Genomic DNA, 27,395 nt, shown 5'->3' on the forward strand with positions numbered 1-27,395 from the left:
AACTTTTTGTATACCCGGTGTATGACACCCAGTTTCCATTAGTCCGATAGTTCTTCATGATCCCAAATCTTAACAATCAGCCGATGCATGATGGCGAAGATCTTCTCCTGATAGGTATGGGGTTGTTCAACTTAGTCCATCAGTCTGAATGAAATTAGTTCGTAGACTTATATCCTACCGGTTGCCGAAAAATTAAATATATTAAAAAGTTTCGTGTAGTAAATCTGTTGTTTTGGTTAATAAAATAAGTAACGCAAATTTTGTCATAAAACGTACATTTGAACGAAGATTAAAAACACAGAGGATGGTTGGACTTCGAAAAAAAAAATTTGAAAAAATAAATATTCTAAAAGCTTAAATACTGTATTACTAAGATAGGTTCTTCACGATTCCTAAATCGAATCTAATCATTTTTTTATTTTATTGTCTTCTTCATGCTTCAGGAAGCTATCACCTTCAGGAAGCCTGCACATCAGCATCAGCACAATACGTTCCGCTAAGAGTTTTCATGATGAAGCCGAAGAAGCAGCAACCATCATCAGTGAACGAAAAGAAACCTTCCGGTAGCGGTGCAACAACGGGACCGACTGGCCCAGTAACTGATAACACAGTTGGAACAGAATCAAAATCAACACTCAATACCAGCTCGTCCAGTTCAGCAACGACGGCACCAGCGAAAAAACCGGTCAAACGTTTGCAATCTAAAACCAAAGAAAGTACGTCGACAGGATCGGCAGTAACAAACACGAATACTTCGGCAGCTGCACCTAGTGGGGGAAAATCAACCGAAAAGATACTCTCTAATACCCAGCAAATCGTTAACCAACAACAAACGTCATCCAGCAAGTCGAAACCCTCCGTGGTGAATGCTGGAAAATCAACTGGAGCGACGGCATTGGCAAGCGCATCCAAAATACTCTCCCCTGCTACCCGAGCAGTAGAATCGTCAAAAGATGGCACTAAAATTGTAACAACAGAGCCTTTAACAAATACTAGTTCATCATCTCCGACCACCGGAACGGCGGTAGGAAAACCGGATACAGCGGTAAACTCATCTGGAAAAGGCAATAAGCATGTCGTTAAAGCGATTAAATCGGATTCGGCTAGTCAATCGGCACTACAGAACTCTGCCAAAGCAAGTGTCAAGGACACGCCGGACCGTTCTAGAAAACCGACAAAAGAAACGGGAAGTGCATCGAAAAAGTCAACCGGACCGACAGAAAAACTGGACGCCGGAAAAAGAAAACAGTCTGGCAGTAATCCTGCAACGGTCAGCGGTGTAGCTGGTGATGGGCGCACTGGTCCAGCTGGTCATTCTATTACGTCAGCATCGATCGATTCGAAGTTGCGTGAAAAGGAGAAGAAAATTCAGAAGGAGTTGAAGAATCTCGGTGTGCCGGATAAAACGATCAATCAGTCGATTGATGCGGCATATTTGCTGGAGTCGGCAGTGGAATCCGTCGTCAACCCGTCGATCAGCGAAATGGTCAAGACGAAATCGCGGACGACTGTGGCCCAGGGCAAGTACGGAGGTGGTGGAGAAAATGCTATCGGAGCCAGTGTTATGGCAAGAAAATCTTCCATAACATCGGAAGAAGGAGCGGAAGGAGAGACAGAAAAATCATCAAAAGAAACGGCCTCTGGCAACGGAGGAAAGATTAAGAAATCAGTAACGTTGAAGCTGGACCGCCAGCCAGGTGAAGGATCGAAGAAAATGACTGCAAAGGGAGCAGCCACAAAGGAAGCTGCTGAGAAAGCTGCCTCGAAATCGGGACGTAAAGAAGACAAAGCTCCGGCGGGTACTTCGGGAGGTGTGAATGCCGTTGGGGCAAAAACGCCTTCAACCAAAGCAACCGGCCAGGGAGCGAAATCTAACAAAAAGGCTAACAATTCATCTGCATCCAGCGAGCCGAAGCAAAAGAAATCGGGCGTCGCTGAGCTTACGTCAAAAGGAATGGAGCAGCAAAAAATGGATGTAGCATCCGAACTTCCAGTTGTCAAACAATCACCCGAACAGGAAGGAAGTATGAGCATTGGACGGGGTAGTTCTATCGAGCAGGAGGATCACGAGGAAAAGAACGAAGAGGTACAGATTAGAATAGACAGTATCGTGAAGGCACTGGAGCAAGAAGACATTGACACACCCAGTGGCACAAAGAAAGAATCTGACGCGGAAACAAGAACAGAAGAATTAGCTGATGCGGCAGTAGCAGTTACACCGCTGGTACATTCTACCGACGGCAAAGCTGCAAACGATGGGAAAACAAAAAAGCAACCGGCACCACGCAAGCCACCCGCAAAGAAAGAAGGCCCAATGGCAACTGTAAAATCGAAGTCAAAAGAAATAAATGAAAAGAAAAAAGGCAACGCAGCTGATCAGGCCAACAAGAAAGAGGTGAAGTTTCAGGAACAAACTCCTGCTTCTCCAGCAAAGCGGAAGTATGTCAAGAAACCCAAAGCTGGCAGCACCACAGAAGATGCTGCTAGTGGCGAAAAGCCGACCAAAATAGCAAAATCGGCAACCGCAAAGAAAGCGTCTACTGCGAGCAAAACGAAGCAAACAAATGAAAAACCGAATAGTAAGACCCAAACAATACCGCCACCAGACGCTAACGGTGGAACAACATTGACAGATTCATCAAAGGATGATAAAGCTGTCGACGCTTCCGTGGAGTTGACAAAATTACAGCCAGCAAACACGGTTACTACTGTACCGACTCGTGACCGCTCGTCGACCGAAAACGATGACGATGTACCATTGCGACAGCTTCAACAAAAACAAACCGCTGTTCATCCGGTCACGGACACTGCTACGGTGTCAAGCAAGGACAAACCTACTACCACCGGCCAGCCATCTGCGCAAGAAGAAACTGCAAAAAACGCACAAGATCAAGCGAAAGCGAAGGAGAAAGATGAGCGCTCAGACATTGGTCCGGAGCTGAGTACACCCACCAGTGCGGCCGGTCCTATTCTAGCAGGATTACTAAAGGCTACGGGAAAGCAAAGTAAGCGGCCGTACGTTCGCAAAAATGCAGCTAGTGGAGGTAGTGGTAAAAATTCTAAAGTAGCAATGACCGGTACTTCCTGCCCCATGCCAACCACACTGTCCGAGGAATGCCCTTCAAAGGAACGCAAATTGGAAAAGAAGGATGTGTACGATTTTGACGATTCCGAAAGCGAAGTCGAAACACCCGTCAAATCTGGAAAACCAAGTTTCAAGCGGAAGTCTTCGGTGGACATTAGTCAGTCGCGCGAAGACATCTCACGCGACGCCGTAGAAGATTCACAGCTGATTAAATTGACAGTGGACGACGGAAAAAAGGAGGAGATCGCAACGGTCGCCACCGGCTCTGCTGATGGTGTTGGTGATGAAGAAAAGGGCAACGATGAGAACGAAACGACGAAGCGAACCGTTCCGCTGAAGAAGCAGAAGCGACGGATCGAAGCGGCCATGTCAGAATCGGTGGCACTGTCAAAAAAAGAACAAAAATGTGGCGAATCCTCTGAGTCAGAGGATGAACGGAACGATGCTGCCGATCCGGATGCGCCAGAGATGAAGACGAAAAAGAAAGTAACCACACTTGCGAAAAAGGTTAAACAGGAAACGAAGGACGACTTGCATTCCTCCGCAGATGAGTCGGACGACGACGATGAAAAGGGCGTAGGTGATGAAGAAGAAGACGAGAACGAGAAGGACAGTGCCGATTCGGACGGGTGTTCATCCACCGATACGGTGAGGACACGCGTCGCGAAAAAGCGTCAGTCGGCGAAGAAGCGCAACGTAAAGCTGTACGGGTTCTGGTCCGGTCCGAAACGACACCGTGTAGCATCGCTGAACGCGCTGGCCAAGGTACATTGTCTGTACGAGAATGAGATGCGCGGTGCGCTTGAATCTAGCCTGATGAGCCAATCGAGCGGGTCGCGTGTCATCCGCACGATCACGAAGGATGGCGAACGCATTAAGAAGGAACGTATCTGTCCGGAGGAGGAAAGTGCTGGCGAGGAGAGTCGCTCCGGGGAGACAATATGCGGTGGTATTCCCGAGCAGGGCGCAAGCAACGAGCCAGAGCAGAGCAAAAACAAGGAACCGGAGCGAAAGGACAGTGATAAGAAGCGGGAAGAGAAGAAGGAAAGCATGAAACAGGAACGGAAGGAGGCGCCATCCCAGCAGCAAAAGCAAACGGCGGAGAGTGTTGCTACCCGCGAAGAGCCAAAACCGAAGGTCAAAGAGGAAGCACCCAAAAAGGACAGCGATCATGATAGTGCGGAATCAAGCGAGGAAGAACCAGTTGTTATGAGGTAAGCGATTGCGTGCGGATGGAGTTGTGTAGAGTTTATTTGGCTCGAGGAGAGGTAGATGCGAGCCCGCTGAGTATCAAAGATTATTATCGGGGTGTGCAGGGTTCAGCCCTCGGGCTTCTGCTTCTGTCATTCTGTGTATTGGTAGCTTGTTGTATCTTCACAGTAGGTGGAGCAAATTGTTCCTAATTTCAGTACGGTGCTGAAGCCTTTTTGCAGAAGATTTCCGGTGGATAAAAGGGATTTATTTGCTTGTATTTTTTTTGTTATTTACTACACAGAAACCTGCGATGTGCACCAGGACTTCGCGGAGCTGGTAAACATTGGGATCCCGATGCGTCCAGTTTGGAGTCGGAGATCGAACAATTGCCCGATAGTGATGAAACGTATGCTCAGGTTAGTGTGCAGATTTTGATGAAATAGTTGAATTGGAATAATTATGCACACTGATTTACTCTACTTTCAAATGTTTCTTTTAACAGGGTAAAGATACTGATCCCACACGTAAACGCAAGGTGAAGAAAAAGGTGGTGCGCAAGAGCAAAGCAAAACCTGTAGCAGTACAGACAAAGACCGAAAAGGCCGACAAGGACAAGGAGAAAGTATCCGAAAAGACGGAAAAACCACCCAAACCACCAGTGAAGAAAATTAAGAAAGAATTGAAAGCTTTGATGACGGATAACGAGCGGCAAGAGGATGGTACAATTAGCTCATCCTCTACCGGATCGGAAAAAGCCGAAACCGCCAAAACCAAGCCAGAGGAAGGAGTTAAGAAGCGGAAGCGTGAACCGAAAAGCGAAAAGATAGATACCGGCGGCGATTACAAGGATTACATTGGTAAGAAGCGCATGGCCAGTCTGAACGCAACTGCAATGCTGGCTGCAACCTATGAAGTGCAGCGCGTGCTCTACCGCAACACTGACTCTAGTGACTCAGAATGTTCCGCCGAAAAGGTACCGAAAACGAAAAAGAATGCTAAAGATGCAAAAGAGCAAAAAGAATCTGTGTCGAAGGAGTCGGCGAACAAAATTGATGGAAAGGAGAAGAAGGAATCGACTGGTGAGAATGAGCAGGGTTCTGTAAAATCATCGGATAACAAACATCCTAATACATCGGCGGAATCCTGTAATTCCGGTCAACCGGGTGCTTTAAATGCACCTGGAAGTATCACAGTAGCACAGCAGGAAACGTTGACCAAAAAGAAGAAAATGGTCATCAAGACGGAACCGATGCGCGATCGTAAGGACGATCCGATGGAGGTAAAGCGTGAAATAGAAGAGGTAAGGAGGTTCGGGGCAGATGTGCACTATTTAAGGTGTTTAATTAATTCACTCTTGCCTACATACTACAGCTTGTCATTCTTCATAACGTGTTTCGGTTTTCACTATGTTTCCACTTCCTATGTTCACAGCCGCGCCCTGTGTCGAGCAATTTAGTTATCGCGCAGGACACGGAAGTCACGATTACCGGTGTGTACGTGAATTCTACGCTCGGAGCTAACCAGGAGGCGTACTGCAAAATGCAGTACCGTGTGCAGCAAAGCGTTACCGAGGAACGATTGGTTCGGCCAGGAGAGGCACCACCTAAATCGTACACTCCGCTGTCTGCCCTGTCCAGTATGCGACCACCGAATGATCAGAGTAAGTAGGAAAAAATAATATGCATGTTATAAAAAGAAGGAAGATATCGGGAAAATCTTCTTAAAAGTTCATACGCTCGAAAATTTTACTACGCTTTCAAGAACCAAACATTGATGCATTTCAACTTAAGTTGCACCTTTTTATTTGTTTAGCTAAATGGGTTTTTTTTCTTATATGAAAGTACAGTTTTGTATTTTATTCGTAGGGTATTTTGTGTACTTTTATGGTGTACACTATGTTCTGTGGCATAGTGTATATGAAGGATACATACACGATAGACAAATAATTAATGGCAATAAAAACTCATATACCACATAAACGGCTTTCCGCAAAAGAATCCCTTTGTTCGGTAGGTCGGAAGAAGGGTGTACTTAGGGTTATGAAAAATTAACTACAAACTACTCGTCGTTGCCGCAGAACACGAGCAATACTGGCATCCATGAGAGGAGCGTCAGTATGTTATAGCGCGCAAATTGTTTTCATTATGTCAGAAGGCCAATTTGCTAACAAGATTGTTGTCTGCTGAAAGTAGTTAGAATGGTTCGTGCAGTAATTTGTATGTTTGCTGTGAACATAAGTAAAACGTTGGTATTTGTAGTATTATGCTATGATTATGAAGCGAAGAAGCCAGTAATGGAAAATGCCCGGAATGGATTATTATCAGAAAAATGAATAGTTTTATAGTAGATCAATATATATGCAGCAAGTATGACCATGAGTTAGCACCTCGATAAATTTAACGCATTATTGCAGTCTAATAAGTCTTTATATTTATGAGAGTAAATATATTTTTTAAGTTTCATTTTGAACTTACTTTCCGTGAGAAAAAAACTCAACTGGCAGCTCCATTCCCTGTTCATTGTATAATTGGTTACACATCTGCGAAATACACTGTCGGCAGTGCCATGTGACACAGATGAAGTGGGATGATAATTAATCAATTATATGATTCTGTTTTCATGTATTGCTAACAAATTAACAGCTCTATCAACGCCACCCCTGTTCGTGCCGCCGGCTCAATGCGACTCCCCGCTAGGACCACCGAGAGCATTTTATCCGCCGCCCACATCATCATCCGGCAGTTCAAGCGCCTTCTGTGCACCGATGCCACATGACAGTCCAGGTGAGTGTTAGTATATTTGACGGTACATCTAATTCTGTCTATTTATCGTAACTTCCCTTGGTGTTCATGAAGCATTGACGTTTAAAAGATTGTGATTCGGTTGAAAAGTTAGAATCGTTAGCAGAAACTTTTACAAATTGTTAGAAATTCAAAACGAACAATTTACAATTTCGTACACACTTATCGAAACGGCTCAGATGTCCTGATGCAATTAGTACTTTTGATTATTGTTACAGAGCTGTCCAAAAACATAGTGTTCATTCATTTGCATTTGTTGCCCGTCAGGTGACGCAATAATAGCATGTTTATTTATTATTCAGCAAAAACTTTTGCCAACTTTTTCGGTATTGCTACGAGCAGAGCCCGCTAACTTGAGCATAATGAACCGGTTCTCGTTTTGCGTCGCGTTTCGATTAATAGTATTTCATCCATTATCGTTAATTATAATGCTGCATATTTTCCACCCCCTCCATCACCCGGCGCTCGAATGTCAAAAACTCACGATTGCCTTGTCATGGTTGTATGATTCGTTCCATTTATCACGTGCCGCTGACCGTGTGGCCAGCCCACGCCAACCGTCTAGTGTTACGGAAAGCATTGTGCAGGGTTTTTTTTCCTCCACCTCCTCCGAAAGGACACACGATACACGGGAAAGCATCCAAACCAGATATCCCTTTGCTTCGTCTTCCGCTCTTCACACTAGAAACTCGAAAAATCATCATATTCCGGCAGCAATTAAGTATAATGGATAGGACAAACGTTCTGCAGTTTATTATGCTTGGCCATGGCGTGCTTGTTTGGACGTCGATCGGTTGGATGGACTGAAAGAGAGAAAGGAAGAGAAAGCTCGTGTATATGTGGGGTGAGACAAGGTTGTTTTTTCCCAACGGGTCAGTCCTGGGCCATCGTAAATACGCGTCTCTGGTGGGAATATTTCGAAATAGCAAATGACATTTCGACTGAGCTGATTGACGAGAATGGGATGGAGAGTGTTATTTTGCAAAAATTAATTTCACGATAATTCTTGTGCTTGTGCGACGTTCCGGTGCGAGGTTCACAATTTCTTTACACTAGCCTTCTCTCTGGAGGTAGGATAATAACATTGGAGGTATCTGTTACGCAGGTTGATGATTTAATTGTGTTTTACAGCTTCCGTAACATAAAGAATGTGGGATTTATAAAGTTCCTAATTCGTACCTTTCCTTTCCGTCATGTACGTAGGCGTGTTATGTCGCTAGGGAGGAAAATTGTGCTTAATTGTGCATAAGTATACCAAAGAAATCAAGATGCTTGTTAGGAGTACGTCATATTGAAAATTAGCTAATCCCAATGATACTCCAAATTTGTCATAACTAACAAAAATCTTTGGTTGATTTTCTTTTTGAACTTTTTGTTTTCACCTGACATCGCAGAAGAAATTCGAAGCTGTTAATTGTTTGCTTTGTTTAAAGCAAACAATTTAAAAAAAAATAAATTTGTTTGTAAAAAATTATCTCTTTTAGGCAATTCAACACGTTCCGTTCTGTTTCTTCGTAATTCGCTAGAACTTCGTCGGTGTTGTTGTCTATTTTATGCAATATTATTTTCTTATTGTAACCGTCACAGTCTGCTAGAATATGCTTGATGGTAATATTGACACCACAGTAACTACTTTTTCCAGGGTCTGATTTTGTTACCCGATAGCCGTGTGTGATCCTGGAATGCCCAATCCTAAGCCGGGTGAGGATTGCTTGCTCATGATTATTGCTTTTTTCCTGTGGTATGAAACCACTGATGTTTTTATGATACGAAGTTTGTTTTCTTTTAAATTCCACCATTCTTTTTGCCATATTTCTTCCAACCATTTTTCCGCCCATTTCAACATGCCCTTCCGGGAGAGATTTCTCTAATGTTCTGTTTGTTGTTCCCGACCTTGATTGGCAGCTTTATCAGCTTCTTCATTCCCCTTAATGCTACAATGGCTAAGGATCCATTGGCTAGGTTTTCTAGAGTCTGGATGTAGGGGTCCTTCGATTTTCCTCGTTCTAGGGCGGCCAAGACACTAGCGCTATCTGTGAATATAGCGTTAGGTTTGGTGGAATTTGTTCCTTCTTCTGCAGCAATAATCATGGCAATGGCTTCTGCCAAAAAAATACTGGTGTTGTCGGCTAGTTTGATGGCACATTTGTCAATCACCGAAAAGATTCCGCAACTTGCATCTTTTCCTGCTACAGATCCATCAGTATAGATGTGGTGGTGTTCCGGATATTGCCTTTGCAGTAGTTCCTCAAAGATTCGTTCGGCAACTTCCTCCTGGGAAGTCCTGGGAAACTGCTTTTAACTCATGTTTCATGGTCCAATCAAATGTAGGGCTCCTTTGGTTCCATGGACGATCTCCAACTCTGGTATGCTTTATAATTGGTGGTATCCGATGATTTGTCAACTCCATGAAGATGTTTTGGTCTCTCTGGATAAATGCATCAGCTTTAATATCTTTCGCTAGGAGACGGCCGGAATTTGCTACTAATCTGTGGGTGATGATATGAGAAAAAAGCAACTGACCGCTTTCACAGATCATTGAGAGAGTGGGACTGGTGATGTATTCCCCGGTAGAATGCCTCAAGGAACGTGATAAAGTGGAGCAAAAGTTTTTTTTTTTTCAAATTTCGGTGAATCTTTTCATAATGTTAGGTTTTGGGAAACATTGTGCCAATCGAAAAATATTAATTAGGATTCTAAAAGCATGGCTCATTCCTAAATTGCTATACGGGATTGAAATAGTTTCAATAAATATGAAACTATTTCAATCCCGTATAGCAATTTAGGAATGAGCCATGCTTTTAGAATCCTAATTAATATTTTTCGATTGGCACAATGTTTCCCAAAACCTAACATTATGAAAAGATTCACCTGAGTTTTGTTTCGTGTAGTTGCAATGAGGAAAGAAGGATAGTTTAAATCAATTATATGGTTTGCCAGTGGTTCACAGTGGGCTTGCAAGATTCCACTATTGGTAAGAAACATTCCCCTTAGCGAATCTGCTATTCCCTTATATGGAGCTTTTCTGCGAACCTGCTCTTTCCATAATACATAAATTATGGAAATAATTTGGGAACTAAATAAAAGTAATTTAGGGGGCAACTAAGGGAAATAATTTTGGGAACTTTACAATGCGAACCCGCATTTTAAAGTTCCCATAACTGATTGCAAGATTTCATCATTTGATTGCCAAGTTCCAAAAAGGGCTATTACTTAATTACATTATCAGGTGCTACAACCGCTTTGCGGTGATGGCCTGCCGCAGCAGAGTCCGGAACCGCTCACGGTACCGCGCCGTCGTCCGCCAATCCGTTATCCCAGCCTTGATGGCGGATGGATCCACGCCATCCTCCCACCTCAATCTGGGTATTCCACGCCTCCTCTGTTCGTGGAGACGGCCTAAAAGGACTATCTGAGCTGGGTTGTCCGGTACCATGCGTATAACATGACCAGCCCATAGGAGACGCGCGACGGTGAGGTCTTTCCACACATACGGTGTCAACGATCCATCTGAGCATCTCCCTCTCCAACGCGACTAAGAGGGCTTCGTCTGTTTTGGACAGGGTCCATGTCTCAGAGGCGTATGTACTGGAAGTACTGGCGTACTGGAAAACGAGGGCTGTTCATATTCCATTATTTCACAGTTAAAAAATTCCCTTGAGCAATTCTATTCTATTTTCTTGCCAGTGAAGGAATCGGAAGTTCAATAGTCAAGCTGTTTCCGCTTTACGATCAGACAGCAACGATTGTTGCTTGAGCTAATCCACGAGTAGGTTGTATTGGACAGAATATTTGCATTCGTTCGCAGATGTGACTGCATTTATAGGACAACACACCGTTTTATAAATATCCTTCCGGTTGCTTAAAGAAAACAGACACTGAAGCACAGAATGTCTAAAAATAAGTTGCTTCATTTAATCTTCCCAACGCGATCAGAATGAATCACTTGACCACCGGAAAAAGAAACGGTTCTGAATGAAGAACTTAAGCGCAGCACTAATAAAAAAAAGGAAGAAGTTGAGTTATCGCAACCACTCGGTGGCAACTTTCCTGCGGAAATCGGAGACTGTGCGGCTGGTTCTATTTGACTTTTATTCTCCATTTTTACGCTTTTTTGCCTCCAAAATCCTTGTGGTGGTTCATTTTTCTTGTGAAGAAAATAACGAACCGGATGTGAAAGGAGGAAACAACAAGAAAAATGATGTCGGGTTTGGTCGGTGTGTGCTGACCAAACGAACAGCCGGATGTACACAATAAAATTGCGATCGACACGGAAAACTGCGGCGTTTCCCGATAGCCGTTGTGTGGTGGATATAGAGTGAGGCAAACGGTTAAGCTTCTTTCTGGTTTAATGGCGAGCTTCAGGACAATCTGCTTCCTTCTTACGGAGCGGAACAAACGAATGGATAAATCTACCGATACAAACAAAAAACAAACCGTCAAGAGAGTGACGCTATGCGCTTTGGTCAGAATCTTTTCGTAAAAAAAAGGTGCAAACTACGTAAGCGACGGGACATCTGTGCAACATGAAAAAAGAGCAAAAACATTCCTAGGGATCAGGGAGGCTATCCATAAGATAGGGAAAGCTTTTGATCGGTCATCCTTTCGCTTTGAATCGATATAATTTGTCCGTGTGTGTGTGTATGTCTGTGACTCCGCTTCTCTTTTGTACCAATAAAAGGATATCAGCATACTCACACAACAATGGACACGCACAATGGATCGACAATCGGTGCTTTCGCATTCAGTTTTTTGCTCGACTATCGACCATCGACGACTGACGCCGATTGTTTATACGTCATGGAATGCCGGAACTCTCGGTCGGAAACGAAATTAGTCCGAGTAATGATTTGAACAATCAAATAGAGGCATTTTTCACCTTTTCTGCATTTCTTTGTATACTGGAATTTTGCTAAAGCGAAAACACCTTATGGGCGGCCTAATGGTAGCACCTTTGTTCGATTTACTAACCGATCAGAATAATCAAAAATGATTTACCAAGATCTTCTGAAGTTGTTATACAAATGAAAAAGAAGAACATTCCTTCTATACAATGTTGGAGCTGTTGTTTATGTAACCATTCTCCTCTCTAATAGAGGTAAATAAATTGCCTTAATTCTTTTCAATTAAAAAAAAAAAACTTCAAGTGCGATTTTTCTTGGGCATACCACACACGTCCACAATGAAACAGGAATAAACGAACTGCTCCAAAGTATTCAAAATCGATGATGAAATGGTGTTGATATTTCAATTTACGCGCCACACCGACGAAGGTATCCACTACCGTCCGAATGATGGCGATATGATTCATTGGTCCGATCCGGATCCGGTAGATAAAACCTTCCTCCAGCTAGTGTTGGTTGACAGACATTCTCGCGAGCCCATCCATCAATTCAATAAGCACCCGGGCACAGACACACAAGCGTAACGGACGGAACACACAAAATGGGAGCAGTCGAGGATCCGTAATGAATGGTGCCTCCAACGGTGTGACATGGATGTAGATTTTCGATAGTTTTTTGCTTGACTTGTATCTATATGACGGTTGATGGTGATGCCGAAATGTAGCTAGCTTATGACCTTGTGTTTATGCACACATACGAAACTCTGTATATTTTCACTAGACATACGTTGTAGTTGGATTTTGTGTGAAATTAAATTCAGACATCTTGACTGTAGTTTATAGAGTGGAAATGTTACCTTTTTTTTTACTTAATTGTTATATTTTCGTTTATTAGAGAAGCTTTCAGTGCAATACTAAATCTAATGAGGAAAGAAGAAATGTGTATCCCCTGGCGTCAAGTGTCACATCGAAATAGTGAACTGTTTTAGAACGTGGCACCGTTATATTCACTGTATCGTATTCAAGAACCTTTGAAAACAGGCTTCTAATCAACAAAAATCTAACAAAGTAATGTCATATACCTTTGCTTACTTCATATTGGTTGTTTTGCAGTTTCGTGAATTATTAGTTATGGTTATGGATTTTGTCTAAAACGGCTTTAAAAATTTATACTTCAATGCTTTTATCTGAAATCCCATTGGGACGGTTTGGTATGATTCCTTTCTGATTAGTAGAATAACAGAACCCATGGAGCAGATGTTTTCTATAACGAAGATCAAAAATCTTTTTAATGGCATACGTTGCCATCCTGTAACTTTTTGAGAGCTGGGAAACATTGTTATTAATGTTATAATGTGAAATATAAACACAGTAAATATATTTAGCGAATAAAAATATGATTTTAGGAATGACAAACTCCTTCTCTAGTTCTTGTTGCTGGTCGTAATTATATCAAAGTTTTATAAATTTTATGATCGTCGTTTATGAAAATTTTCTGATAGTTTTACACCTTTGGTACTTTCCGACTTTGGTGTAAGTTTTATAATATTTTTTTCTGATGATTGACCATGTGATAAAAAACATTCTATACAGAACTATGATATGTGGTTTAACACTAGAACCGCCGATGGGACTTTTTAGTCCCATCGCACTTTTAAAAAGGTGTGTTATTTCGCTTGACGTCGTGACAACCCATTGAAATTTTCTGACTATAAATTAATTTTTAACGATCTTTCGAATGCACTCATAAAAAATAGTGTCCAACCAAGCACCGCCATATGGAACATTTTTGTCCCATAAGCAAAATCCGTTGAGATGGCTGGTATCCCTCATGTCGAGTGACGGATGTACATCTGCAAGTCTGGCAGCACTGGCGTGTACGCGTTTTCGGGACAATGTATGTAAATACGAATAGAACAATAAAAATGCGCGAAAGTATTCAACTACATACGTGCTTTTACTTTTGCTTACTACATAATTAATTTTTCGCTGTCATCAATCGGCTAGTCTATAAAAGCATCATTTTCGTATACTCTACCATAATATTATTAGTAGCACTGGTTCGTCTGAGTGCTCCTATCCCCTGCTCTCCACCCATAGCATCAACTGCTGCTCATGGCGTATTGGGATCCTCAGCACAATAAGCATTTAGACTTGCAGGTCCAAACAAGTAGCTTACACGTTTCGACTTGTCGGCTTGCTTGGTCGCTGTGTATGCTCTCCCAACACCCGCGCAACCAGTTTGCCTGGTGCACTTAGGACATAAAAAATCAAAGCCTGAAACTGTGTCTTTGCACAACTCGATCAAGTACAGAGTTGATGTAGTTGACCAAATGTGTAGAAAGTACTCCATGAAAAGTGCTAGTAGAAGGTGACCTGGTTATTCATATTTTAATATTCTGGATTTGGTCGGGTTCAATGCTTGGGTCTTGTACTAAGAAATTACAAAAGAAAAGATATCTAGACCAAATTTTCTTTTCAAGTCACTTGCTAAAGAGTACGATGAAAATAAGAGCGCCAACGCTAACTTGCCTGTGTCAGGTGCTGAAGGTTCTCGTCGGCGCTGTCAGGTTCAAATGTCTTGTCACGAGGGCTGTACTAAAATGTACTAAAAGAGTTTTGTACGTATGCGTTTCATGTGAGCCATGCTCTGATGCAGCAATTTACTATGTTGAAACCTAAAGATGTGTTATAGATGCTTGAAATAATTAATCTAGGTGTTCCGTTTGCTTTCGGAAAAAGCTTTGTTCTCTTCTTTAGACCATTTAGATCTGTATTTACATCAAATTTTCGTAATGTTTCTGAAGGGAATCGCAGACGCCTGCAAACATCTTAGAACAAAAGATTTGTTTTATTATAATAAAAACCCTACTTATCACTTGATTGTTTAAATAATAAGGCTAAGCCTTATAGCTATAAGCTACAGCTTAAAGCCTAAATTTACTGTCGTTCAACCCTGTAAGGACTAATTATAAGCGTTTATCACTAAAAGTCCTATACTTTTATAAAAATGTAAAGAAAACTGGCCTTGATATCCTAGGTATGCGGTTTATATGATTCCAATTCGATTTTTTAAATCATTGATTGAGTTGCTAATAAAGCTTTATCAAACATAATCCTGATGTTTGTATAATTGTCCCATATGGCGGTTCTAGTGTTAAAAAAGTTTTTGTTTTGCCTCTCTCAAAGGTAAATCAAACGATACTTAAAATTTATGGATGGTTAGTATCGGTACCGCTTTATCTATTGTTGGCAGTTGTTAAGTCGTAAAACGAGTTAAAATTTTCGATAAAAGGATTGGTTCCTTTTTAATGGGCTGGGTGTTGATTTTGGCTATAACTTGGTCATTGGGAAAGATATTTTTTTGTTTCCTTTGCATCGTACATTTTCTTCTTCTTATTTTTCTTAGCTTAACGACCTCAAAGGTCACGTCGGCCACCGGAATGGCTTACTAGACTTGCTGATACCACGTAGTTGGATAGTCTGTCCGCACTGCCCTTACATGCTCCTAGTGTATTACTGAAATATGATTAAACTAGAAGATTAAATCGTGCTAAGTTTACGATAACACATCATGTTTATGCCTATTATTTACGCATGCTCTTTCATGTAATGTCTAAAGCCAACAGTTACTTTTCGACAGTTCCTCAGCACAAACCGCATATTTGTATGCTAAAATATTTGCTCTCAATTAGAATGCTGATGTAATTTAACACGGTGAGCGCTTTCCAAAAACCCTTTCGTAACTGGTTTGTGATAATCTGATTCCTTAACCTCATAGTGCCAAGAATCCACGCAAAATCTAAGCGTTCCAAGAATTGTCTACCATATCTCGGTGCCCTTTGATAGGGCTTAGTAACAAAAAATCGCCTATCAAAGTTCAAAGTAGATCAGCGGGGAAGAAGATTCTGGGAATCGTTGCGAACGTGTACCCGCAAGGACTGTAAACAAACAAATACACCCTGCGTCGATATGTTGGAGTTTGTAGGTGTGTTGGAAAATAAATATAAACATGTTTGCATCGAATTTGCCCTTTTTGGTTGGGCTTGTTAAAAAAAGCGAAACAAATAAATAAACATCATAATGCTGCATGGAGGGAAAACAATGTTTCCCTGGTCAAAGACTGCTGAAGATGGTAAGCGAATATGTGAACGTTTTTATTTAGGGAAGCTTATTTTATGTTCTTTTGGCATGGTTAAAATTGGTACTCATTCAGGACAAAAAGCGATGAAAATATGGCGTCGTTCCTTATTAGACTATTATAGACCAATAAATTACAATTGCAAAATGTAATGTTGCGTTGTGCTATTCGAGGATAAAAACAAATACATTTCAGGCTTTCCTGTGTTTATTTATAAAAAATCTCTAATGTACCACGTATGTACAGTAAGAAATTTGTAGTAGGGAGAAGGTATGAGAAGCGATGAGTGTTAAGGGAAGTAATTGTAAGGGACTGTAATTGTGTCAAGAGCTTGAAACGCTCTTTTTGCTACGTCATCTGGGAATCGACTAAATTGAACAGTCTAGAACTTCCAAGGAACGGCATGCTTGCAGTCAATCAATGATCTACAGAAAATCCGAGATATTAATTAAATTGCAAATATTTATCATCAAAAAGTGTTTTATTCTTTTTCAGAGTGTTCTCCAGCATGATTCATACACATTTGCATGCGCTCAAACCATTTGTCGAAGCACTTTTGGCACTCTAATTTCCTCCAAAACGTGGTTTTTGAACGCTTCTACATCATTGGGGATAACAATCGTTGTTGTGCGCGAGTAAAAGGAAGTCATTGGGTGCCAAGTCAGGGCTATTGGGCGGATGACCCATCAATTCGACGTTTTGGCCGGTCAAATGAGGGATGGTTTGAGCCGATATCGTTCATGGTGAAGAATGATTCGTCTTCTGTTGTTCGTTTTTCGAATTTCTCTGAAGACTTCTGGCAAACCGATTGTGGTGTACCATTCAGAATTGATCGTCCTACGTTCTTCAAGTAGAGCAGTCACCACATGACAAGTTTTGCGGAAGAAACTGGCGATCATTTGCTGCGAAGTGTTTCTTCCATGGATAACTTTCGTTAGATTTGGCTCGAGGTAAAAGACCCACACGGTCGATTGTTGTTTTGTTTCTGGCTCATACCTGTGACGATCTTATCAACATCTTTTGAAGCACTATGATCGTATTTTTTCAACATTTCCTTGCACCAATCGACACGAGCCTTTTGCGGGATCCAACGATAATTTTTGTTACGGCCAGGTGTTTGTGCAAAAATAATATTTATGCTGGTGGAAGAAATGCCCAAAGATGCCTCTAGCTCGAAGTATGTCACATGACGATCTTGTGCAATTAGATTTTTAACGGCATCAATGTTCTCAGGCCCAACGGCCGTTTTTGGTGCAAAGGTGAAAGGAGTATTTTACTTTTAAGTTAACTGTAATCAATACGGCCTGGCCGTCCTTTATGAATAAAAAAAATATAAAAAATAACTTTTAAATTTAATTCTCGTTATTTTAGAAGATTTTAGAGTTATTTTAGAGAAGAAGTTATTTTAGACGAAAGACACTATTAGAGCAACACGCCATTTATGAATAAAGGCTACAGCATTCTAGGTGAAATCATCACGAAGTTGAAACATCTACAGTATTGGACAAAACATGTGCAACCAAACATTCCCAATCATAAAACACTACATTGAAGGTGCATAATAAGTCAATTGGGAGAAAAATGTTTTTAAGTTGATTGAAACAGAACTTTTCTTGTTTATTATAACAAAAACTTCATCATATATACATAACAATTCATGAAAAAAAAATAAATAAGTTGTTTACAGACATCTTCACGATCATCGTTTGCTGATTCACGATCTCCCTTAGGTTCTTTAAGGGATTCAGAACCGGAGATTGGGGCGGCCAGATCATCACCATGATTTGATTATCCTTAAAGCACTATTTGTCCACTTTCGTGGTGTACTTGGAATCGTTGTCTTGTTGGTATATCCATTTTAGTGGCATATTCTATTCAGCATAGGGGAAAATCACATTTTCAGGATGTAATTGTACATTAAACATTATTCTATTGATTTGATGAATTGGGCCAAGACCGTTCGAATAAAAATTAAAACCTCGTTGAACCCCGGTTCTGCGGTCATCAAACGGTAGGACCGGGGTTCAAATTCCATCCGGACCGTCCTCCCGTAATGAGGTTTGACTAACATCACTACGTGGCATTCATAAGTCAAGCAATGCGGCCAGTCCATTCTTACGAAAAAAAAGCAGAAGTATTTTATTCCGGTTCCTAAGTGAAATCAGAAGTTTCTTCGCAGGACGTCGAGAGAACATTCCGGCTTCAACGGCACCGTCGTCTGATTGTGTCGAGTCCGAAACAGATGACTGCACATCCATTCGCACCTTGAACGAAGATTTGAAATGATCCTTTTTTCATGCATCGTAGGATCATATAACGCTTCTTTGAACTGTTATCATATAAGATAACAGTTCATAGAAGCGAGAAGTTGCAGGTGTTTTGACCAGCACAAAATGGTTCTTGTCCATAAAACACTGGCTGTGATCTGTCAATTTGACAGCTGATTGCTGTGATAAACATGTAGCAAACATCTAGACTCCTAAACCGTCAACTGTGCCGCAGTAAGTGTCCCGTTTTCTATTTCAAAAAATTTAAATTTGTTGATCAATTTTATGATTGCTCTATTTGAGTTGCACTTGGTTTGTCCAATACTGTAACTGTGATACATATCTATAAATATCTATGATCAACATGACCTGAACTGTTTAATTTGTCCATTTTTTTTGCATTCGTCAGGAACGACCTGGCTTTATTGTTTATCTTATTATATTTTTACTAGATAAAAAAAAGCCTGGAATACTGGCTAAAATGTAGTAACTATCGATGCAATTTTTAAATACGAATTTTTAAATTGACGTTCTTGACAACGTGACTGATTGTAGTTTTGGATTTTGTGACACTGTTGAAGATGTGAATGTGTCTCGGTTTCGGTGTACAGTTGTGTTGTGTTGTGGCTACAAACCATCGATCGAAACCCTGCCCTTGTATTGCCTCGCCGCGTATAAGGAAGTATACGAACGGGCTTTGGTGTGAATTGAAATATCAAATCGGGTTAACCGTGAATAGTACGGGACGGTTTATGGACACCAACACTTTGAAGATTGTGTATTTATCGTTCCTTCTGTCTAACACAGACCGAAGCGAGAGATAGAGAGAAACACACACACACACACAAACACACACACACACCGTGCAATGATTAAATGAAAAAGAAACATTCCACAAAACCATTTAACGTGCGGTTGGTGAAAATGTCGAACCTTTGCAACCGGTAAGCATCCGGGTGCCGATTGCGCACTGCTTGTGCCAGGAACCATGCTGCCATGAACGTGCGATGAGCTAGTTGACGGTAGATTGCCGTTCATTTTCTACCGTCCAGCCCAAGTGTACTGTGTCCCCCGCGGTGGACCATACATACACCGGGGCTTTCCCGACCGATTGCTGGTGTGCGTTGCTTTCGGTGCAATATCCACATTATGCACACATTCACTCGATGTTTTATGAAGCCGTAATGCTATGTAGTTTCTCTTTTCCAGTCCCCAGCAGCATACGAAGTGAACTGAAATGTGATACTTTTGGGATCACGTTTTCCCCTTTCTGCATGCATTTTGTTACCGCAGATGGAACTCTGGCGGAGCACGCGATGCCATGTTAATGTTTTTCTATCTTTCTTGAGTGTGACATTTACATTCAAGTTGTGATTTTTATTATTTCAGACAATATTTTTAACAACATATTGCTAATGCTTCGAAGATTAACAAAAGCCAATGTAAAGATTTGTTGAAACTGTTTATCCTTATGAAACACAAGTAAATGGTTTTCCGTTACATCATTTATAATCGTAACGGATTAAGTAAATTACATATTTTTTATTTACTTCCTCCCATCTGTTGATCCTTCTTTGTAAAAAAGAAACGTTCAATGAGTGCTGTTACCAGCGCCAAATTAATCGAAATGCATATTCATTGATTGTCATTGTTGCTTAAATGCATTAAGGTATCGTTTATTGCACCGTGGTGTGGCGTAAGTAAGCATCGACAACACATTCATATGTACCGTGCAACAATGTGCCGGGAGTTGAAGTCTCCAATAAAAAAAAAGTCATCATAAAAACTCCTTTGGAACAACTCACCTCTCACTCACTGTGCTCTGCCAATTATTGTCCGCTGCAATCGTCTGAGTTGAGCGCACATGATGGTGTTATTCTTTCCGTGCTGCTTTTACTGAACATGTGTCTGATAATCCCTTTCCGTTCCATGCAGGATACAGCGATTTCGAAACGGTGTGCATTTAACAGTGTGAAACCTCTTTCGATATACCACTGTACAACCGGATTGACGTTTCGTCGCCGTTTGTGTTTGGCCAGACGACGACACGGACGAGGTCAAAACAAGGAAACCGACGCCGTGCCGCCGAATGGAGTTGGTGTGCTGGAGGCCGGCCAGGCCGTCAATATTGATACATTATTCAATAATGAATGGCATATTTATGAAATTGGCAACCGCAGTGCATATTCGCAGAATGAACGGAGCCGTACGGGACACCGGTGAGCGGAGAGACGATGGTACCGGAGTGCGTGAAATTGGTGTGAAACAAATAACGCGCGCGCACCGTACGGAATGATAACATTTTTATTGCAATATGTTTTCACAACCGTTTCGTTTTGGACAGACATGCGACAAAAAGTGTAATTCGTGGTGAAAGGAGAAACGGAAAAATGTGAATCATGAACGAAAACAAGAAAGTAAAACAAAAAGCAACTAAATCGTAATGAATGTATTTGTTGAACGGCATAAAAAAGGGTTATTTTGGGGTAGAATATGTATAAATTTACACTTTTGAATGTACAATGGCATGCGTTGGTGGACAAGTTATTTAGCTAAATTAACGCAAAATGGAAATTATTCAAACGTTGTATGTAAAATAAGCTTTTCGTCTACTTTATTGCAAGGACATCAATGTGTAGAGGAAGAATATTAAACCCCTTTTTTTGCACCCTGCATCATATCTTTCATCCAAAAAAAAAAAAGAGGGTGCAAAATAAGCCTGTTCTGTTTGCCTCCCGTGTTTATTGCTTACATATGAAACTGACCATAGACTTAATCATCGTCACGTTTGTGGTCAATATTCATTCCGGGGCTTGGACTTCGGCTTTTGCTAGCCGACCGAGTGGAACGTGCGGTTAGTTACTGCCCACAGGACCGTTCCCACCCGTCCGTCCATCCCGATACCGCCGATACGATATGCTTCTGTTTACGGCCCAAGTATTACACTCCAAGCAGAAAAATGACCACATCTTGCAGCATCGAACGGGAGGCTGGCAAGCGCATGTTTCATTTTCTCCTTGTCGGAAGGTTACAGTTTCCCACGCAGACACACACGCACACACACAACATGAGAGGAAAAAAGGAATAACAACACGAAAAAGGGGAGAAACCCTTGGATCATCGGGCTGGTTGTGGTGTGCGTTGCCGGGCGAACGGGTTTTTGGCATTGGTTTATTTAATGGAGTATAAAATTGCCCGGAATTTCGGGAATAAAAAGCTCGAGCTGCTTTCGGTGCCTCCTACCTTGCGCGAGCTGTGTCGGTATGTTGTGCTGGTGATCCTTTTTGGGGCGGGCTTGGGCATGGGCACTAATTGACACATTTGCTACGGTCGGGGGCAATGGTATTGCGGTGTACCGGTGCTACTTGTGTTGTGTGTGCTTCATAACCCGCTTCGTAACCAGGCTGCAATTGTTATGTATTATTCATTTTACAAACATCATTGGACGATGAAAAGTAATGAACCACAAATGTAATAATTTTTAAGAATCATATGTCGAAATCGAGTGGCATAATGTCGGACACTGGAATCCTTGCAGGAGGTGTAGCATGGATAGCCCGAAAGAGAATAAAGCCAGATAATACTTTTTTTGCGTATGCTGCTGCAGATGTTATCAATAGTAATCAACGTTGTTGGTAATTATAAAAACATTCAATGAATTACGACAGTTTGATCTCATACCGGCCTGGCGAGTTTTGATAATTGTTGATTGTTAAGCGTCGAATGTGTAAGTTACTGAATATATGAATAAATTATATTGTAGAACGTTAATGATAATGGTCATCATTACCACTCCATGATCTGAACATTGAACGGGTATTTACTTATCTGTAGAAGTCCTCGAAGCAGTTCATAGTCGAGTGTAATGGTTTATGAAACCATTACGGGTAAGGGTGGCCCGCTGGTGTATGCGACAACGGCGTCGGTCTTCAATCGGCAGGACCGTGGTTCAAATCCGGGACCGTTCCCTCGCAGTGAGGACTTGACTACTCAACTATCTGGTATATTATCGGCAGTAAAAAACGTTAAAAGACTATACGACCTGGGTCGTACCGTTCATAGACATGATCAGTCCTTATGAGTACAGGGAATCTAATTCGCTTGCACTATGGTTAGATGCATTGGACTGATGGTAGAGCTCTTTATTATATTGACAGAATATCGTCACTTTTGGACAGTGTTTATATCTCAGAGGCTTATCTTGAGCCTAGTTTTGTTCTACATGTTCCCTACTTTATACGTCACGAAAAATGTGTCAATAGAAGAAGTGTCCTTAGGCTGTACTTTTGCCCTAAGTCTTGACTTTTGTTCTGTATATCACACCTAGTGTGAATAGCTTAGCAAGGACGTTGATTTTACCATCATCATTATGGCTTTAACTTCGCTAATCTCCTTTCTAGCTACACAGAAGAAAGTAAAACCAATAAAGATTTTTTTATCAGTGTACTAGGTCAGGTTCTCAATTGACTTGTAGAACATGGATCCCAAATTTTCCATCTTCGATTCTCGAATGGCTCTTTGTAGCGCTAAATTGAAGAGACGATAGATAAATCCATCCATGTGAAGCCAATACATTTTATTTGAAATAAGTTTGGTAAGCTTAACCGCTTGTTGAAGATCTGATGTGATCATATTAGTAGTTCAGGGTTGCTTTGCTCTCTGCTCTCTCCAACTCAACCAGTGCCCCAGCGGGCGTCCCCCAGGGAAGTCTACTGGCTCCGGTGTTGTACAATCTGCACACGACGGATGTTTCGCCTCTACCCTGCGATGGCCAGCTATTCCTGTTCGCAGACGACACTGCCATTACGGTTAGAGGTAGAAGTCTAGTGGGGCTGAGAAGCAGATTGCAACAGTGTCTTGATGTTCTTCTAAGGTATGCCGCGGACTGGAAAATTGGGATGAATTCATCAAAAACACAAACAATGATTTTTCCCCATCGTTTAAAAAGAAGCCTTACTCCATCTTTGAGTAAAAATACATGGTACAACTGTGCCGTGGGCAACGGTCATTAGATATCTGGGACTTACGATAGATCACAAAATGCTGTTCAGAGGTCATATTGAAACCATCCTTGAAAAAGGGCATTTCCTTTTGAAATGTCTTTACCCATTGATCTGCCGTAGGTCCCAGCTATCATTGCTAAATAAAATAGCAAAAATAAATTAGCGGCACCAGTTTGGGACTCATGTGCGAGGACTTACCTCTGCAGACTCCAGGTCATGCTAAACAAATTTTTGCGCATGATTACTGACACAAAACGCTTCACTCGAAACACGGAAATATACGCGATAGCCGACGTGAAACCTCTAAAAGAGATATTGGAAACACTATCAGCAAAATTTCGGGATCGTTGTAGGAATTCTCCTTTCGCGCTTATCCATAGCCTCCACCCATAGCCTTATTCATAGGCACAATAGCGAAAATTTAGATAATATATAATAGGGCTAGTTTAATGGATTAGGATAAGTAATTATTTAGTAGCATTAGTAGTAGTATAAATAAGAATCTGCTGGTAACGCATCATCAAAGTCCATGCTCAACATGAGACCTCATATTAACGTCAATAAGGCAAAAATTTGCTCATACTGTTAAACGAAATCGTTAGTCCTTATGAAACCTTTATTATGTATGGATTATGCTCCGAATTCTAAATTCAATAAACTTTATATATATATATCATATATGTAGTCCTCTCTAATAGTTGTCAACTGTGCTTGCAAAATTGGTGGAAACCTTTATAATTTTTCAGCAGGCCACAAGCTCTTCTGCATTTCTTGTTTTCATATTGTTTCAGTAGTTTTTTTATGACTATTTTTATTTATATAACTTTAGATGAATATAATCTTTTATTGTAACTGTTTTTTTTTGTATTTTTGTCTTGTTTCAGGTGAGTTTTACTTGTTTCATCCATTTGACTGAGTGAAATCCTTTCTGGAAAGTGGTTTGTATTTTTATTTTAGTTTTTATTTTAGTAGTAGTAAGATCTCCACCGGATTTTCATCATCGTATGTGAAGCCTATGCTATAAACAAAATTTTCAACAAAAATGTAACAAGGCATTTGCTCCCTTTTCCCAAGAAAACCCTAAATTTATATCTACTTTGACAAATCCTTTACATCCCATTTGCAGCGTTAAAGTGACATTCAATCTTTACCGCTGCTGTTGGTAAATGTGATTGAAAAATTCCTCTCCCCATTACACCCTCCCATGGATCCGCCCCATGCGTAGCAACCAAGAACGATGGGAAGGTTTTGGTTTGGGCTTCCCGCAGGGCATTAATCGTGCCACTAAATTGACCATGACATTCTACTCATCCCCTCCTGCTGCTAAGCATACGCACGCAGCTACCAGCGTATGTGCTTATGTGCGCCCACCCATCAACCGGCGAAGGCAACCTGTACCGCTCGTATTTAATTCCACCTTTCATTCCTTTCTTCGCGCTCATCCGGCCGGCGAAGCTGTGCTACCCCTTTTGTTGCTCCTGTGGTAGCCTTGTGGCCAAAAGCGCGACGATGACGGTGATCATGACTATCATACCACAAACGCAACTCATTACGATGTTTATGCACTGAATTGCGCTTGTATCTTCGCGCCTGTAATACTGTGCGTGGTCTCCGGTGAATGTGGTGCATCAGCAGTAGCAACAGGAGCGCAGCAGCTTCTTCATTGATTGTGTTTTTCACACTGGCAACGTGTGTGCGCTGGGTGGATGATGCTTTCAAGGTGCGTTTGTGTGCAGCGGAATGTATACGCTACATAACTGCAGGCAAACACGCACTAATGTATCGGAATAGCGCGAGCGAATATGCCAAAACGATCGCGTGTAGGGTTTTTCGAGTTTAATTATGCGTGTTATCGGTGTGTTATCTTCAACGACCACTGCTGCTATCATGAACCCTCTCAAGTGAAGCGTTCTTTCTGTAGCTTCCGTCTGGTTTCGTCGTGTTTTAGCAAAAGAATTCGCTTTAAATGGTTCGTTTATTCTCTTCAATGCAGAGAGAGAGAGAGAGGAACGTTCGACGGCACGCTCACACAGTAAGGGCAATGTTGCTGACGCTACAACATAAAATCGTAAATCTTCTGCCAATTAATTTCTGGCTCATTTCCGCCTCTCGAGGGCGTCTCCTGTGCGTCCCATCGTTCCCATGCGGCAACTTTTGGGAGCGTTCCGCGTCATGTCAAGCGCGCTAGTTCTCCATCAACGTTAATGAGTGTGATGGTTATTTACGGTTCATCATGGTTTGATCATCGAGGTTTCGCAAACAAATGGAGACATTTGGTGCAAGTCTGGCAGCACCATCTACTTGAGCACAACCAGCTGATTAGTGGTGCAAATAATACGCTTACTTGATTCAACAACCGCTGACGATCGTGGTTAGACTTATGGTATCTCATGATTTATATTTATACTACATTGAGCATTTGTCGGTATTTGAAACAGGGCTGCATGTAAGATTGTTCAAGTATGGGAAGTATTAAATCAAGGAGATGACATTGCGGGGTTTACACGAAACTAACACAAGAGAATTGCAATCATATTTCATCTTACCTTCGTCCTTCGTACGCTGGTCTTGTTTTATCAGCTGAGAATAATTTCTAAGATGCCAGAAATGTGGAGCCCAAAACCTCCGAAATTTTAATTAAAAAAGCAAGACAAAACATTGGTTTTCCTTGCCTAGAAATTAACGTTCCTGTAGTATTGCCTCCAACATTATTTTTGTATGTGAATTCTTATCGCTCTTTTTTACGCTCTGTGGAATTGCATGAACGATTGTGAATAATTCTTTAAGTGTACAATATTCTAGGTTATGACAATACGGTATTTAGTTATACCGTTAGTCGAATTTAGTCGAATTACCTGAAATACCTGATGACTTTTTTTGATGAAATTAACTATTCAACCATAAATGTATAATACTACATTACATTATCAGGCGCTACAACTGCTTTGCAGTCTTGGCCTGTTGCAGCATAGTCCGGAACCGTTTACGGTCCCGTACCGTCGTCCGCAAATTCGTTATCCCGGCCTTAATGGCGAATGATTCCACGCCATCCTCGTACCTCAATCTGGGCCTACCACGCCACCTCTGTCCGTGGGGACGGCCTAAAAGGACTTTCTGAGCTGGGTCTTCCGGTACCATGCGTATAACAGGACCAGCACATCGGAGCCTGGCGAGCCTAATTCGCTGCGCGACGGTGAGGTCGTCATACAGTTCGTATAACTCGTCGTTGTAGCGGCTCCTCCATTTTCCTTCCACACATACGGGGCCATCAAACCTTCGCGACAGGTTTTTTTGAGATGAGATGTTTCCTCAGGCTGTAGAATGACCAGCTGGCCGCCAGCATCCTAGCGCGCAACTCCGTCTCTAAGCTGTTTTCGGTGCTGACATTTGATCCGAGATAGGTGAAGTTTTGGAAGACTTCAAATTTTTGGTCACCTATCCGTACATCTCCACCACGTAGTTCCGGATTTTTTAGTAGGGACGCTGATGGTGCCACCATCAATTTGGTCTTTGCCTCGTTAATCTGCCACCCAAGGTTTTCTGCCGCCTGATCGATCCTCAGACCAATGATGTCTATATCATCAGCGTATGCCAGGATCTGGGTTGGATTATATAAGATAGTTCCCCAAGTCTCCACCTCCGAGTCACGGGTGGTCCTCTCTAGCGCCAAGTTGAATAGGAGACAGGTGAGCCTATCTCCCTGACGTAGGCCTTTGGTGGTAGCAAAGGACCCTGAGAGATTTCCATCCACCTTCAGCTGGCATGTGACGTTGGTAATGGTCATTCTAACAAGCCTGATCAGTTTGCTGGGATTCCAAAAATGTCGACAATGTCTAATACTACTACATTTAATACTCATGCCAGTGTTACTGAACGTCTTCTCATCGCTTAATCTTTTTGCTGTTTCGTAGAATGTATTTTCTAAACCACTTTTATCGATCTTCTAATTTCAATTCATTGTTTCATAAATTGGATTAAAGATTCTTTTACCGTTTGGCACGCAATAGATGAAAATTTATATCATCTGAACACGTGTTCATGAATGAGATTGTTATCTTATT

The 27,395-nt window shown here is 41.6% G+C and overlaps 1 protein-coding gene across 1 annotated transcript in view; it reads left to right on the plus strand.

Annotated features, from left to right (window-relative positions):
• The first annotated feature begins 495 nt into the window (after nt 1-495).
• Nucleotides 496-27,395, plus strand: part of LOC126567267 (microtubule-associated protein futsch-like) — a 163,045-nt gene continuing 136,145 nt past the window's right edge. The window contains exons 1-5 of the mRNA XM_050223499.1: nt 496-4,299; nt 4,581-4,695; nt 4,782-5,579; nt 5,711-5,939; nt 6,922-7,062. Of these exons, the coding sequence (XP_050079456.1) occupies nt 512-4,299; nt 4,581-4,695; nt 4,782-5,579; nt 5,711-5,939; nt 6,922-7,062 (5,071 nt within the window). The 5' untranslated portion in view covers nt 496-511. The remainder of the gene's footprint in view (nt 4,300-4,580; nt 4,696-4,781; nt 5,580-5,710; nt 5,940-6,921; nt 7,063-27,395) is intronic.

This window comes from Anopheles maculipalpis, chromosome 2RL (genome assembly GCF_943734695.1).
Source record: "Anopheles maculipalpis chromosome 2RL, idAnoMacuDA_375_x, whole genome shotgun sequence".
Taxonomy (NCBI): domain Eukaryota; kingdom Metazoa; phylum Arthropoda; class Insecta; order Diptera; family Culicidae; genus Anopheles; species Anopheles maculipalpis.